The sequence below is a fragment of the Gadus morhua genome, chromosome 14, assembly GCF_902167405.1.
Source record: "Gadus morhua chromosome 14, gadMor3.0, whole genome shotgun sequence".
Taxonomy (NCBI): Eukaryota; Metazoa; Chordata; class Actinopteri; order Gadiformes; family Gadidae; genus Gadus; species Gadus morhua.
The window spans coordinates 28,207,414-28,224,913 of record NC_044061.1 but is presented as its reverse complement, the minus strand read 5'-3'; the positions used below and the strand labels follow the sequence as shown (position 1 = coordinate 28,224,913).

Here is a 17,500-nt window from a genome sequence, read left to right as displayed (position 1 = left end):
GAATCAAGGACTGGAACTATTTGTTTTATATTCCTGCATTTAGCATAGACTACTAATCACATTGTGGTCATGCGGTATCGAATTTAGTGCTTCCATTAAAACCTTTTAAAAGTGTGTGTGTGTTTCTCCCGCCCTGGGCAGTAAGGTGCCAGCATGGTCTAATTTCTAGCCCCATGCATCAGTGATTACGGCCGAACCATATCCCATAGGGAAGACTTTATTATATTTGTAGATTATTTTATCGTCACAACCAATGCAAGTTAAGTTTTTATCTTAATTTTACGAGAAAATGTGCTTTATGTCGTAAAGTTCACTGCACTACCCACTGCCTTTTGAATTCTCGACCAATCACAGAAAGCCAAAACAAACGTACAAGCCAAACAGGTGTGGAAATCACAGTGGTTTGGGAACATTCAGGTACCCAACACTGAACCCTCCATGTCTCACTTTATCTTATGCCACGGTAGAGTTGAAACGCACCATGAGAATAGTAGTTATTGTCGGCCTACGTATTGCCTAACAAGGTACAGTCAACGACCCAAATGAAATATCAGAGACAAAACGCCTCCGGAGGTCATCAGAGAGACACTGTGAATGCAGGTCTGCTGAGATATATATAGATCATTCAATGGATATACATAGTGATATGTAAAGAATATATCATCAGCACCGTCCATCCCTCCTGCAGTCTGCCCTAAGGAGCGGTGTGTTAGACAGGCTGACGGTCACGGGCCATCAGCTCTGATGAAGGCTGCTCTCCCGCTCGTCTCCGTACATCTCCCCTGATCCGTCGTTTACGTCCTGAGCCGACCACCGCCGCTCGCTCCCCCAGCGTCACATGCGGCGATGAAAGCGTAATCAGTTCACTAGAGGCGGCCTCACGCCTCTTAGCCTGGTACCCGGCGCCATGACAACCGGCTCCCATAGTGATCAGTTAACGTCACTCTGGGTTTGCGTCCGCGCCCCGACGTCAGCCAGTCCCTGCCCCCCCCCCCGCCGCCCACAGGCTGGGAATGCAGAGACCCTCAGGGCGGCGGCCATCTGCCGGAGCTCCGCCCCCATTAACCGCCGCAGGTCTCCCCCGCTGGTCTCCCCCGCTGGTCTCCCCCGCTGGTCTCCCCCGATGGTCTCAGGGCAGGGAAAACAACTTTCAGCCAGTTTGTTTCACAGTGTAGCAATTATTGTATCATTCACACCTCTCTATGACCCCGCCCCCCCGACATCATCCTGCAGAGAGGGGGGGGGGAGTGAGGGAGGGGGGAGGAGGGAGGGGGAGGAGGGAGGGAGGGAGAGGGAGGGAGTGGGAGGAGGGAGGGAGTGGGAGGAAGGAGGGGAAGAGGGAGGGAGGGAGGGAGGGAAGGAGGGAGGGAGGGAGGGAGGGAGGGAGGGAGGGAGGGAGGGAGGGAGGGAGGGAGGGAGGGGGAGGGGCGGGTGACTAGCGACCTCTTTCTAATTACCTGGATCGTCACTTCAAGCAGACTTTATAATTTCCGCCTACATCATAAGCCTCTCGTCCGCAGCAGGGCCGTGCGGCTCCGGCCAGCATATGGCTGAGAGACGTCTGTTCACACAGCGCACAGAAAGAGGATATCCACTGGCACAAAAACACATAACACACATTATGGCAGCGTTTGGGAAGATAAATATAAAACAGATCTTTTAAATTGATGTCAAATGAAAATCCTCTCACTGCTGCGTCCATCTTGAGACGCTGCGGTCCCGACCAGAGAGAGCTCTTTAACTCATACGGGTCGGTGTGCCCCTCGTCTGGAGTGTCAACATGTATTGGGGGGTGTGTGTGTGTGTGTGTGTGTGTGTGTGTGTGTGTGTGTGTGTGTGTGTGTGTGTTTAAGTGTCTGTTTTTCTGTGTGCGTGTGTGTATGTGTGTGTGTGTGTGTGTGTGTCTTTCCCTTCCTCTACGGTGTTTCCGGGCTTCAGCTCGTTCAGCCAGGGCAGAACGTTCAGTTGTTTCAACGCTAGGACACAGGAGACTTATGATGTCAAAATGACAAAACAACAAATGGTAATTCATCTGCATTGTTTCCCATTCCCAGACAAAACAGACACACACAGACAGAAGCACAAAGACACACACCACACCCAAACACACCCCGGGCTTTGACACATAGCTTGCAACGTTTCTCTTTCCTAGAAACCGGCCTGACATTAATTTGATCTGGAGAAGGAAGGGTGCATGATGTCTGGTAAAATAATATAAATAATGACGTTTGATATTTGATTTGTTGTTCATTTCAATGTGCGTGTGGGGTTCTGTTGAAGCCCACAGACTTATTGTCTTTCAACATATGCCATAATTACTCTCTGTACAATTCAGTTTTGCTGTCCAGACTTGTTCATATCCAGCAGACTTCACATCAATATCCGTTTATTTTCTCACAGATTTCCTGCAGAAATTATTAGTATTCCGCTGTTTGACACTCCTCTGCACAAACCATTACTTTCAGTTTTTTTAATCACAACGAAGACAAAGTTCAATTGTTAAAAAAGGGAAAAGAAGAGCGTCTGATTTTGTCGAGACGAGGGAGGAAGCCTGCTGACTTATTGCTTGTTTTCCTGAGCTTTTGATTTCTTCAATAATTCAGTGATGCATAAAACAAGAAGGTCTCGAAAAAAATACACGAAGGAAACGTAGTCAGGGAAAGAAACAAGCCTTTCAATCTAACACCCGAGCATTTTTTGAATGTTTAATTAATCAGGAGCGACAAAAAGGGAACAACAATCAACAAAGAGATGCCGACTTCCATTCCTCATGCCCTAGTCCCATCGGCCATCACAGGCTCCTTCACTGGGGTCCTTGTTACCTCCCAATGCCCCATCTCTCTCCTGATAGTACTCATCATAATACTCATCATAGTACTCCCTCCTGATAGTACTCATGATAGTACTCCCTCCCTCCCTCCCTCCCTCCCTCCAGAACCTCCTCAACAAGGAGCAGAACCTCCTCAATATGGGGCAAAACCTCCTCCACATGGAGCGGATCCTCCTCCACATGGAGCAGAACCTCCTCAACATGGGGCAGAACCTCCTCAACATGGAGCAGAACCTCCTCAACATGGAACAGAACCTCCTCAACATGGGGCAGAACCTCCTCAGCATGAGGCAGAACCTCCTCAACATGGAGCAGAACCTCCTCAACATGGAGCAGAACCTCCTCAACATGGAGCAGAACCTCCTCAACATGGAGCAGAACCTCCTCAACATGGGGCAGAACCTCCTCAACATGGAGCAGAACCTCCTCAACATGGAACAGAACCTCCTCAACATGGAGCGGAACCTCCTCAGCATGGAGCAGAACCTCCTCAGCATGGGGAAGAACCTCCTCAACATGGAGCGGAACCTCCTCAGCATGGAGCAGAACCTCCTCAGCATGGGGCAGAACCTCCTCAACATGGAGCAGAACCTCCTCAACATGGAACGGAACCTCCTCAACATGGAGCGGAACCTCCTCAGCATGGAGCAGAACCTCCTCAGCATGGGGCAGAACCTCCTCAACATGGAGCAGAACCTCCTCAACATGGAGCAGAACCTCCTCAACATGGAGCAGAACATCCTCAACATGGAGCAGAACATCCTCAACATCGAGCAGAACCTCCTCAAGATGGAGCAGAACCTCCTCAACATCGAGCAGAACCTCCTCAACATGGAGCAAAACCTCCTCAACAAGGAGCAGAACCTTCTCCACATGCCGGTGGTATCAGTGTTAGAACACCCTACAGACCTTTGTTTTTGTTTTCCAGAATGCATGGCCTTTATATCTTTCGTCCCATCAGCTATCAGACTTTATAACACCTCAACCCCCCGCTCCCAACGTCCCCAAAGTCCCAACAGCTCCTTTATCCAGACCTGTTTAAGGACTAAACCGCACACCTAAGGACTGCACCTATTGTTAACCTTGTTATTTGTTATTTATTTACTAAATTTTTCGATTACTTCAGGGTCCCTGCACATTTGGCACATTTGGCACATTTATATTTATATTTATACTTATATTTATATTATACCTCATATTTCATCGTACTTATTTATTTACTTAACACACAGGTCACCTACAAACGGAGAGTTACATGTATATAGTATGTTTGTTTTATCTTAACTTTATCTTATTAAAATAGTTTTGTACTATAATTTTATTTTCAATTAGTAAATGTATTGTATATATACTGTTTTTTCGCTCTTCTCTTTTCCCACTGTACTGCTGGTCACCTGTTAATTTCTCCCAAGGGGGATTAATAAAGGAATATCTTATCTTATCTTATGACAGGGCTTGAGTTTCTGTCTCCCTCCTTCTGACATCAGACAGCTTGTCAATGTGAGACGTTTATGTTAATGCATGGGCTCTTTAGGGAAACGCAGATTTGCCCAAATGTGTAGATGCATCAGGGCCCAATGAATGACGGGTTTGTGAAGCACTCTGCCTCCTAACATTTCCATCATGCATGTCCTTATTCTGATGCAAATATTGTCGGAGGCTATGGATTCCCGAGGGTAATGCCGTTGCCTATATCTTATGTCTATGTACTATTATTTTTTCGCACAATAGGCCTTTCTGTTATGTTATTTTGTTTCTCTTCAAAGAAATGTGCTAGAGCTTGTTAAATGTTAATGTGATATATACAATATCATATTGCCTGGGATATTCTCCGCTGATAAATACTCCCTGTTCCATGCTCTGTTGTTGCAGGGAAAAGGAGAAGGAGACTCTGAGGAGTAGCCCAGGAGGAGCTCCTGAGGTCCACACACTCACCCACGGTGGACATCTCGGGCACGGAGGCGCGGTACGGTCCTTCCGTGAACTGCGGCGGGTTGTCGTTGATGTCCTGCACCTTGATGATGAACTCGGAAGGGGGCTCCAGCGGCTCGTCCGTGTCGGCGTTGGTGACCTGGGCGGTGAGCGTGTACTCAGCCTTCTCCTCGCGGTCCAGCCGCTTCATGGCGTGGATGTCCCCCGTCATCTCGTTGATGGCGAAGATGGTGCCGGCCCCTTCGCCCGCCAACACGTACTTAATCCTCTTGCCGCCCACGTCCAGGTCGGTGTGGAGCTGGAGGACAGAGGAGAGAGGAGAGAGCGATGAGGACAGAGGACAGAGGACAGAGGAGATGAGGAAAGAGAAGAGAGAGTAGAGAGGAGACGTAGAGAGGAGACGAGGGACGTTTACTCTCAGGGCATTGAGACGCGTTCATCCAAAGTGACTTACAGCGATTCATACACACATTCAAACACCGACGGTGGAGTCGACCACGCACGGCGACAGCGAGCTCGTCAGGAGACTGGAAGTGCATCTTGTGTTCTACATGGACCCAGGTGTTCCCCTAACCCTAGACTTTTTACAAATATGTCTGGTCATGGGAGCCCCTTCATTCCTTCAGTCCTTCACTAAACCACAGAGCTCTGATTAGGTGGGCAGCCGCTGTGAAGACGCGGTGGTTTGTCAACATGGGAGCAGCGTACGCTCCGGTCTGCGGGAACAAGAGAAGGGACAATACACACAGCCCAACACACACTGCTGTAATGAGCCCCACTGGGGAGGATAACTTTATAAGTAGAGCAGGAAGCGGACCTTAGCCTAAATACGGGCTGCACATCACATCTGAATCATGCTCAGCAGCACACAAAGCACGGGCTACCATTCCCTTAAGCATTCATAATACTTAGTTAGCACCGTAGGAAAACTGCTGAAAAAAGACTGTAGTGCATTTCTCCAAAGAGCGGGATGTGATTCATTACGTGATCAACTCTACAACTCGCTGTTATACACTGAGAGGAAAAGCAGAACAAGCGTTGACGTGGCTGGACAATCCGGCGTTCCCTCATTATTTTTGTAATCAGAGTTTGATTAGCTCACCAAAGCAGCATTACGCGCACCGCTGAGCACTGGGCTTCCTCTCCAGCCGGCCGACTAATGACTCAGACAAGGCTTCAGCACGAGGCAGACGTCAGGGGCTCAGGAACAGGAAGAGCACCTCGTTATTTCAATTAGAGCCCGCCGACGCCAGCCAGGACCAACAGGACGACGGTGGACGGCGAGGTGAAAGGACACACGTCATCCTTCTCCTAAAACCACAGGAGCTGTGCCTGCTTCAGACTGTCTCTGTACGGAGACTGTCCGACATAAAAGGGCAATCTACACATTTCAGTTTAGATTTAATTCATTGGAACCTAAAGTAGGAGCTCAATTGCTTGCAGGATTAAAAGCATGAAGCAGAACGTTTGCAAATTCAACAAAATGTTCAGCTTCTGTGACGTGGCTGGCAGGCCTCTTATTTCAATTTGTAGTTCAGCAATGTCTCCATATGCACACACACACACACAGACACACACACACACACACACACACACGCATGCACGCACACACACACACACACACACACACACACACACACATATACACACGCACACACACACACACACACACACACACACACACACACACACACACACACACACACACACACACACATATACACACACACACACACACACACACACACACACACACACACACACACACACACACACACACACAGACACACACGTACACATACACGCATACACACAGACACACACGCACACACACGCACACACACGGACACACACACAGTCACACACGCACACAGACATGCACAACAACATACAATTAGGCAGAGCTAAACCTGCACCAGCGTAAAGACACAATGAAATGACAAAAAAATATGAAAACACACACAGACTCCGACACACACATCCACACAAAGACACGAAAATGCAGACGCAATCTCTCCCACACACACACAGAGGCTTGTATCAAACATAAGCATTCTGCAGCTTCAATTTCATTTCCAAACACCCCATTGAACCATTCCCCTGGGAGCGAGCGGTCAGGTTCAGAGGAGCGAGGCAGAAACCATCCCGACCCCCCCCCATCCCCCCCCATCACAACAATCCGCCTGTGTTCTTAGCCACGCGCACAATGGGGGCTTCGGCACAGCGTCTCCGAGGTGCAGTTCCTGGACATTGACGAAGCACATTCGCTTAGATTGTCACACCTTGCATTTTTGTTCCCTAATTGTGCCATCATTTCATGTGAAAGATGCAGCTCATTAACACAAACGCCTGCAACACCCTGAGAATCCCTTTAAATGAGCCCAAATTAATGACTGTACGTCAGATTACTTTGCAAACCTCAATGTTCGTGTGGTTGGGTGTGTGTGTGTGGGTGTGTGTGTGTGGGTGTGTGTACGTGTGAGTGGGTCTGTGCGTGTGTGTGTGTGTGCATTTTTTTGTGTGTGTTTGAGACGGATCAAGCATTGGATATCTTCCCGCATCACAGAAAGTAGAATGGAGAGAACATGAAACAGCGAGCACATCGATATTTGTTTCTGTCATACAACAGACACCTGTGCTGAACTCCTTAGTTAGCATTTATTTAGCGTCTCGCTTCATACCAAATCTGCATTCCTGTGTTAGTCGATGCTGTGATGATGTATTCTGTTAGCAATGCTTGTTTTTAACGAAAAAGTTTGCAAACATTAAACCCAAGTGCCTTTTTCCTGATGAATGTGGCGATGCATCATGAAAACCCTTCATCATGACGGTGGCCTTGCCATTTCAAACATGATCAAATCAGCTATACACTAATCACCCTGAATCAGAATCTAATCCTAACCAAAAACGACAACTCTGTTTCCCCTCGATCATCGTTCTACCTTTAGGTGCTTTGAGGTCAACTGAGAAGTGATGCATGATCATTTTACTGTTCTGCTAGTAGGCACTCAAACATATACCCTGCTGATATCAGGAGGAGCCGATAAAGCAGACTCATATTCCAGATACTAACTTATCTGAGGCGTGTTCAGAGCCGTGGACGTCTCAGAGCCGAGGTTCAGCGGAGATCATCACAGAGTACAATTACCAGGTCAGACCATGCTCTGGTGCAGGGTCATTATCTTAGTTACCACGGAAACTATCATAGCAAGCTCTGCGGCAGAGGGAGTGGAGGTGGTTTGTTTTAGGGAGGGTACCCCTGCCCTCTGTGTGGTAATGCTGGCCCTCCTGACTGATAGGGGCAATGTGTTTGGATGGAATGGATTTCTGAGAAACCATTTTGAACCCGCATGTAATCTCTAAGGAGAAATCCTTCCTATACCTACATGCACCAAATCACACTGACACACACGTACGCTCACACACAATCACACACACACCGACTCACACACACTCACACTCACTCACACACTCACACTCACTCACCCACTCACACACACGCACACACACACACCCTCACTCACACACTCATGCACACCCAATCAGGGACGTGTCAGCAGAGATGTGTCTGGGCGTCTGGAGAACTGCTTTCATGGCAATCACTGGAGCAATCACCCTGCTCTAATGAGGAGGTTCCTTGCCATGTCCCCGCTACTACAGCCCCAGCACCACCCCTCAGAGAACTACACCCCTACTACAGACCCAGCACCACCCCTCAGAGAACTACACCCCTACTACAGACCCAGCACCACCCCTCAGAGAACTACACCCCTACTACAGCCCCAGCACCACCCCTCAGAGAACTACACCCCCAACCCCCCTACTACACCCCCACCCCCATCCCTCAGAGAACTACACCCCCAACCCCCCTACTACAGCCCCAGCACCACCACTCAAAGAACTACACCCCCAACCCCCCTACTACAGCCCCAGCACCACCACTCAAAGAACTACACCCCCAACCCCTCTACTACAGCCCCAGCACCACCCCTCAGAGAACTACACCCCCAACCCCCCTACTACAGCCCCAGCACCACCCCTCAGAGAACTACACCCCCAACCCCTCTACTACAGCCCCAGCACCACCCCTCAGAGACCTACACCCCCAACCCCCATCCCTCTGAGAACTACACCCCTACTACAGCCCAACCACCACCCCTTAGAGAACTACACCCCCACTACACCCCCACCACCACCCCTCAGCAAACTACACCCCTTCTACATCCCCACCACCACCCCTCAGAGAACTACATCCCCACCCCCCGACTACACCCCTACCATTCAGAGAACTACACCCCCACCACTCAGAGAACTACAACCCCTACAACCATGAAATGAATGATTCCACTCCTTATCAGGGCCTTTGGTGAGAGAGAGAGAGAGAGAGAGAGAGAGAGAGAGAGAGAGGAGAGAGAGAGAGAGAGAGAGAGAGAGAGAGAGAGAGAGAGAGAGAGAGAGAGAGAGAGAGAGAGAGAGAGAGAGAGAGAGAGAGAGAGAGAGAGACTCTCACAGAGTTGTGTCGGCCAGAGGCGGTTCTGGGGACGTTGTTTGTGCATGAGGACATGAAATATGCAGATCAAACGCATGTTGTTTGTAAAATGTATGACCTGAGCTGCGCCGCCGCTGTTGGACACGTTCACATCCAGAGGCCAGATGTTGACCTTCTCCACTCCGTGTTTTCCTCTGCCTCGCTGGAGCGCGTGGCCCAATTATCATCGACCACTGCCGCCCGGTCTAATAATAATAATGAATCCAGAGGACTCATTTCAGCAGCCTCCTAATGAATATCTATTAATGAGAAATAATGGATTTGGCAAAATTGGTAAAAATTAGAGCTTTTGTCTAACTGTGTGTCCTCAGGCAATCACTGCTCAGATTGTTACTCAAGATAGAATCCACTCAAACACATCTGGAGATTCATCTAAAACCTTCTCTTTTGCAGGCTTTTTATCCCTGTTAATTAGCACTCTGTGAGTAATATGTAATTCTAAATATTGCGATAACATTTTGAATGTACGGTCCAGATGGTGCGATGCATGATATATGATGCACTTAGCTATTCTTGGAAACATTTCCCTCTAGTCCATCTCACGGCCCAGAGTGCTTCATCAAACCAGACAGAAAAAACACTTCCTCTTGGTCTGAGTCCTGTAACACGCTCCACACTGTCCACCATCGAACGCTGCAACGTTTGAGTGACTCAGAGGGATTTGTCTCCCTCCCTCCCTCTGTCTCTCACCTCCAGTCTATAGGGAGGAGTTAGCTTCTCCTTATTCTCTCTCTCTCGCTCAATTTCTCTCTCTCTCTCTCTCTCTCTCTCTCTCTCTCTCTCTCTCTCTCTCTCTCTCTCTTTCTCTCTCCCTCTCTAATCATGAACACATGACTGGGGTCAGCTAATGACCACAGGACCGGGGTTAGCTGCTTAACGTGGACTACAATGCAACGATAGCCTCTACTGTCTGTCCTTATAGAGGCTCTCAGGAGGACAGACAGTCTTCACCAACGCTGGAGGAAGAAATCCTTTACTGGCTGGAATGTTTTCCCAGTTTTTTGTTCATCCTCACTTAGTTTTCATGATCATCTCAGACGGGCTGACAAAGACAATAGGAGAGGGGTCGTGGCCCCGAGACAGGCAGAGGTCAGCGCTCCACACTTCTGGTGGCTGATCCGCTTTGTAGTTGAAGCTTATTTCCGAATGGGACTTTGATTACAATCAGAGGCCGCTGTACTGAGCTGAACACCCTCCCAGTCACAAAAACACACTTTCTCTTTCTATCTGGAACAAACAAAGGACAGCTGAACGGTTGACGGAGACAGCGTTGTCCGTCTCTGTTTTCTTGAACGATGAAATTCATATAAACGAAGAAAAATGTGAGAAAAGAGTGAACCCTTTTGGACGGGCGTCTTGTCCGTCTCAATGCTTCAGAGCACAGCGTCCAGAGCGCCCTGCCCTGATTATGCCCGTGTTCAGTGAGGAGAGATTGGTGAGCGTGGTTACTTAATGTGTGAGAACACAATCACAGGCAGCCATCCATGAAGCTCCTTCTGTTGGTGATGTGGGCCGTCGTTCAATCACCAACCCTGCTACTAAAAATATCCAGCACAAAAGAAAAATCTACATTTCTGTCATGAAGATAAAATTACTCTTTGAATAACCAACCTACGCACCAAGACTGACAATAAATTGGTTTCTTGTTTCCAAGAACAATCAATCGTGTCGTGGACGTGTTCGGGAAACACTGTTATTACCCAACAAAGCAAAAGGCAAGGTTACTTATTCCAGCAGTAAGCTAGTACTACTAGTGAACTGTAAGTACTGGTACTCACTAGAACAAAAGAACACATGAAGAACACAAAACCGACAGATGGAAGCCCTCCTCCATCCAGCGCCGGAGAAACAGACGCACGTACAGCTGCTCTACATATTCATACGAACATGACATCATGGATTTGAATAAGAAACTTGCAGAAGAAACTCAGAATTATGAAAAGGATTATACCAGAATGTTGCCTGGCGCAGTGAAAGGTGCAGATGAGGATCTGGTAGTCACGAACCAGAGCTGGGTCTGCCTGGTTAGCAGGAGAAGCTCTGGTTATCACGAACCAGAGCCGGGTCTGCCTGGTTAGCAGGAGAAGCTCTGGTTATTAGGAACCAGAGCTGGGTCTGCCTGGTTATCAGGAGAAGCTCTTGTTATCACGAACCAGAGCCAGGTCTGCCTGGTTAGCAGGAGAAGCTCTGGTTATCACCTACCAGAGCTGGGTCTGCCTGGTTATGAGGATGAGCTCTGGCTGTCAGTAACAGCAGTAGTAGCTTCTGTGTGTTCTATATGAAGGCAGCCCTAACTGGGCCCATGCTATACCTGAGCCTCATCGGTATCGAGAGCACGTCCTCGGCGGCACGGGGAACCAAACAAGCATAATCAAGGAGCAGCGAGTTCCTCTCCTGTTCGCTGTGGCTGACCTAATCAAATCAAGGAATGAGATTGATTTCACAAGGTGCAGATGGATCCCGTAGCATGTCTAATTCAGCTCTGCACTGTGTGTGTGTGTTTGTGTGTGTGTGATTGTGTGTGTGTGCGCGTGTGTGTGTGTGTGTTTGTGTGTGTGTGAGATTTGTGTGTCTTCTCTGCACAGATGGTGCTGCTCGGCTTTATCATTTATTGTTGTTTATTTAACACGTGTCCCCCCCCCCGAACTCACACACTTTCTTTCTCTCTCTCTCTCTCTCTCTCTCTCTCTCTCTCTCTCTCTCTCTCTCTCTCTCTCATTCAAATTTGACGACTTCTTAGTTCATCCATCCTATGACCATTTATGGCAGCAGGAGAAAAGAAGAGGAACATCTCTCATCTTAATGTTCGGAGTTGAACAACTTCCATCTTGATGTTCGGAGGGGAAAAGCTCTGATCTTGATGTTCGGTGGTGAACAGCTCTCATCTTGACGTCCATCTCTGACGTGTGATCATCTCTGATGTTGGGAGGGTTGACTTTAACGCCGAGGAGTCAGTGACTGATCCAGAGTTCAGTTTGAGATGTCTGTTATTTGGTCTGTAACCGCCGTCCACTTCCCTATTTCCAAAAGTTGTCATTCTCACTTCATCACAGACTTCATCAACGTTCACTAACTCATCGCTAAAACATGTCGGACCCTGTTGATCCTGTTACTTTCACAGGCACACACATGTCGTCAGACACACTCCACCACACACACATCGTCACCACACACACACGTCGTCACACACAGGTCGTCTCGGCTCTCTGCTGGACCGTCCAGTGGGCCCGCTCCGCGAAAAGGTAAAATGTAAGAGAACGAACGGTGCTGAATGGAACTGTTCAATGGAACTGAGTGAGTTCCTTACACTGGCTTTCTCTCTCTGCTCTATTGTACTTTTACGTACCACACACACACACACACTCAGACAGACACACACGCATACACTCACACAAACGCACACCACACATAAACCCACACTCACACACACACACACACACACACACACACACACACACATAAACACACACACACACACACACACACACATAAACCCCCACACACACACACACACACACACACACACACATAAACCCCCCCACACACACACACACACACACACACACACACACACACACACACACACACACACACACACACACACACACACACACATAAACCCACACATAAACCCACACACACACACACACACACACACACACACACACACACACACACACACACACACACACACACACACACACACACACACACACACACACACACACACATAAACCCCCCCCACACACACACACACACACACACACACACACACACACATAAACCCACACACACACACACACACACACACACACACACACACACACACACACACACACACACACACACACACACACACACACACACACATAAACCCACACATAAACCCACACACACACACACACACACACACACACACACACACACACACACACACACACACACACAAACACACACACACACACACACACACACACACACACACACACACACACACACACACACACACACACACACACACACACACACACACACACACACACACATACACACATAAATATTCAGGAATCTCCATAATTGGAAGACATGTGGTGCCTGCAGCCATTCTTTGGGGCTCATTCCTGCCGGAAAATGCAGATGTGCTCAGCAGTGCCTGTTCTAACTGTCAAAGTCATTGTTTCCAACCTGAGAAGTCTTGCAAATTACCCAGTTCCAGTGGCAATGCTACAGCGAGCGACTGAGAGAAGCACACATCGCAGGCGAGGATCCGCCCGTACACACGGGCGGTGTGCCGGACCGGGCAGTGATTGAGTTTGTGTTTTTGTGGCTCTTCTCCCAAACCTAGCACATGGCTGTAGTTTACCTAAGGCTTATCACGCCCCACTACAGTCAAACCTTATCACACCCGTACCTGAATGTTCATAGGAATCCACCCCGTTTCCAAAGTATGCCGTGGGGTTTGTGTTGTAAAGTCCCTGAGCGAACGTCCTCTGTGTTGTGGACATCAGAGATAGCACACACGTCAAAAAACATTTTACCAAGAAGAGCCCTTTAGGAAGCTGACCACTAAGCAGCCCAGCCCTACATTCCAGGCTGGTTCAGGCTGGGGACATCATTTGTAATAATTGCACTGAATGCGGGTGATCTTAATCACATGTGAATTAACCATGTCTGTAATTTGTAATAATTTGCAATAATTCCACCACCTCTCACCGACCGTAATTCAGTCCGCACTCAGGGGTCCAATCATAAGCGAGCTAATGGAGGAAGGTTTGGTCCTGCTGATGGAACAGAGTCAAAACGTCTCCCTACTGAAAGAGAAGTCGTGAGATGTGAAGCCTCATAGCAGAACCCTCTATCTGGGACGCAGCGCTTAGCATGCAGGTAGCGCAGAGCATTGTCTCGGCCGCAGAACAAAGGAGTGGCTGTGAATGAGGCCTCTGCTGGCTTTATTAATAATCATCTTCCTCCTCCTTTGAGGGCTGAGGGATATCTAGTGTCATTAGACATGCAAATAACGGCTCCATTTCACCGTCCCTGGGATTAGGAGGAAAGAGGGAGAAATGAAGAGCAGACACGACTCTGGCAGAAACAATTAAGCCTCTTCCTCCCGTACGGCACTTGGCAGCCAGAACCTGGTGCGTGAGAGGGTGTGTGTGTGCGTGTGCGTGTGTGTGCGTGTGCGTGTGTGTGCGTGTGCGTGTGTGCATGTGTATGTGTGTGTGTGTGTGTGTGTATGTGTGTGTGTGTGTATGTGTGTGTGAGTGTGTGTGTGTGTGTGTGTGTGTGTGTGTGTGTGTGTGTGTGTGTGTGTGTGTGTATGTGTGTGTGTGTGTGTGTGTGTGTGTGTGTGTGTGTGTGTGTCTGTGCGTGTGTGTGTCTGTGCGTGTGTCTGTGTGTGTGTGTGTGTGTGTGTGTGTGTGTGTGTGTGTGTGTGTGTGTGTGTGTGTTTATGGATGTCTTTTTTTTGTGGTGGTGGTGCTAAATAAATCAAATGTTTATAATAATGTAAATACATTGAACCAAAAGTCGATGACTGTCAAGCTCTCTTCTTCTGTTCTTTCTAACTGTAGGCTGCAGGTCTGCCAGACAGACAGACGGACGTCTAGACAGATTGAGATCCAGTCAGACTGACGTCCAGACAGACTGACATTCGACCGTGAGGAGGAACTCGGACACTGAGGCTTCAGATCTTACCCACTGGAGGGCTCATAACTGGAGTTATGGCGAAGTACAAGCACCAGGTACTACCATGTAGTACCATGTAGTGCCATGTATTACATGGTACTACATGGTAGTACCTGGTAGTAAATGGTAGTATCAGGTGTACTACCGGGTACTATCACGTACTACCATGTACTATGACGTACTACCATAGTTCCTGGTACTGCATGGTAGTACGTGATAGTACATGGTACTACCTGGTACTTACATGGTAGCACCTGTTAGTACTGGAAGCGAGCACAGGAAGGAGAGCAGAAGAAGAGGAGGAGGAGGATGAGAAGGAGAGCAGGAGAAGGAGGGGGGAGGAAGATCAGGACAGGAGGAGCAGTGAGAGGAGGAGCAGTGAGAGGAGAAGCAGTGAGAAGAGGAGAAGAGGAGGAGCAGTGAGCGGAGGAGCAGTGAGAGGAGAAGCAGTGAGAGGAGGAGGAGCAGTGAGAGGAGGAGGAGAGGAGGAGCAGTGAGAGGAGGAGTTGAGGAGGAGCAGTGAGAAGAGGAGCAGTGAGAGGAGGAGGAGAAGAGAAGCAGTGAGAGGAAGAGGAGAGGAGGAGCAGTGAGAGGAAGAGCATTGAGAGGAGGAGGAGAGGGAGGAGGAGCAGTGAGAGGAGGAGCAGTGAGAGGAGGAGCAGTGAGAGGAGGAGCAGTGAGAGGAGGAGGAGAGGAGGAGGAGCAGTGAGAGGAGAAGCAGTGAGACGAGGAGAGGAGGAGCAGTGAGAGGAGGAGAGGAGGAGGAGAGGAGGAGCAGTTAGAAGAGGAGCAGTGAGAGGAGGAGGAGAGGGAGGAGGAGTAGTTAGAAGAGGAGCAGTGAGAGGAAGAGGAGAGGGAGGAGGAGCAGTGAGAGGAGGAGCAGTGAGAGGAGGAGCAGTGAGTGGAGGAGCTGTGAGAGGAGGAGCAGTGAGAGGGACCTGGTACAACCCCATTTGAGAGGATGTTCAGATATTTCCACAATCTCCATTGAATTAATTTCCTCTTGCCCTGCAGCCAGAGTGCAGTGTTGGGATCAGAAGGAGGCAGCTCCTCTCTGCAGAACCTGTCTCCTGGGTTCCCTCTCACTTCCTCATGAGTTTCAGAGATATCCTCCACATCACACTCCTGCCACCCGAACGTTCCACAGAGGACGCTCACAGGACCAGACTCTCTGAAAAAGTTCTTGTGTTTGAAGACAAGTTAGCGCTGGAGATGTTTTCTAGACGTCAGATGTCTGTGAATGGGTTCCCTCCTCCACCCACACAGGACAGGTTCTCTGTTCTCCCCCCGGGGTCTGACATCTGTTTGCTGCCCTTAACAAAGCTCAGGGGCAGCCAAGCAGGCTCACCAAACAAAAAAAAAAGAAATAAATAAACCAGACTACAAGAAGATTTAGAAATAGAATGTCCCTCACAGCGGCGCAGGTGGTGAATGGAGTTACAACTAGACGTAATTATACTTGCGTGAACGACTGCAGGGCGGACCAATATCTGTCCGAGCAGCCGCAACAGAAATATTAACCCTCTGGTCACCCATTCATCTCTCTCTCTCTCTCCCTCTCCCTCTCCCTCTCCCTCTTCCTCCCACTCTCTCTCTCTCTCTCTCTCTCTCTCTCTCTCTCTCTCTCTCTCTCTCTCTCTCTCTCTCTCTCTCTCTCTCTCTCTCTCTCTCTCACTGGTAACTAGCGGTGTTCATATCCCCAAGTGTTTATGTGCCAGCAGGTGCCAGATCCGTTGTGAACGACACAAGGTTGCTGTGTGTTCTGCTGCTCGCTGTAAACCTGAACCCACCCATTATTCACCAGTCAGTCCAGGCAATGAGAGACGGAGCCATGTTTATCAACCGAGGAAAGCACAATGCAGCGACGTGGGGTTGGTCTGGCAGATCACAGCGCTGGGGAGCGCACACACACACACATAAACATCATGAATGGAGCGGTTCTCATTAGGCTAACCAGTTCCTTCAAGAGGAGCAAACACACACACACACACACACACACACACACACACACACACACACACACACACACACACACACACACACACACACACACACACACACACACACACACACACACACACACACACAAACTAACCGACAGACATCTGTTAGTGCGTGCGTCTGTCTGTGGGAGTGTCAGTGTGCGTGTGTGTGTCTGTTAGTGCGTGTGCGTGTCTGTGGGAGTGGGCAGCCAACACGTGTGTCCATGCGGTCTGCTCCTGTGTGTCTGTTGAAGGGATTATGTTCCTTCATGTGTTGGGATGCAACTCTGCTCTGTGGGCTAATGAGAGCCGGTGGTGGCCGGTCGTCCGTCTTCAGTAATAAGACAGAAAGACATTTAAACACAATCAGAGTCTGAGAGGACGCCCCTTCCCCGGGACCGTCTGCGGCCGCCTGCCAGGTGTGTGCACGTGAACACGCGTGTTAGGGTGTTTGTCTGTGTGTGTGTGTGTGTTTATGTGTGTGTTTGCATGTTAGTATCTCCGTTGGTGGGCATGTGT

At 49.1% G+C, this 17,500-nt stretch overlaps 1 protein-coding gene across 1 annotated transcript in view; it reads right to left on the bottom strand.

Moving 5' to 3' along the window:
- Window positions 1–17,500, bottom strand: part of cdh8 (cadherin 8) — a gene marked incomplete at its 3' end in the record, with an annotated part of 76,364 nt that overhangs the window by 32,659 nt on the left and 26,205 nt on the right. The window contains 1 exon segment of the mRNA XM_030378081.1: window positions 4,766–5,060. Within this exon segment, the coding sequence (XP_030233941.1) occupies window positions 4,766–5,060 (295 nt within the window).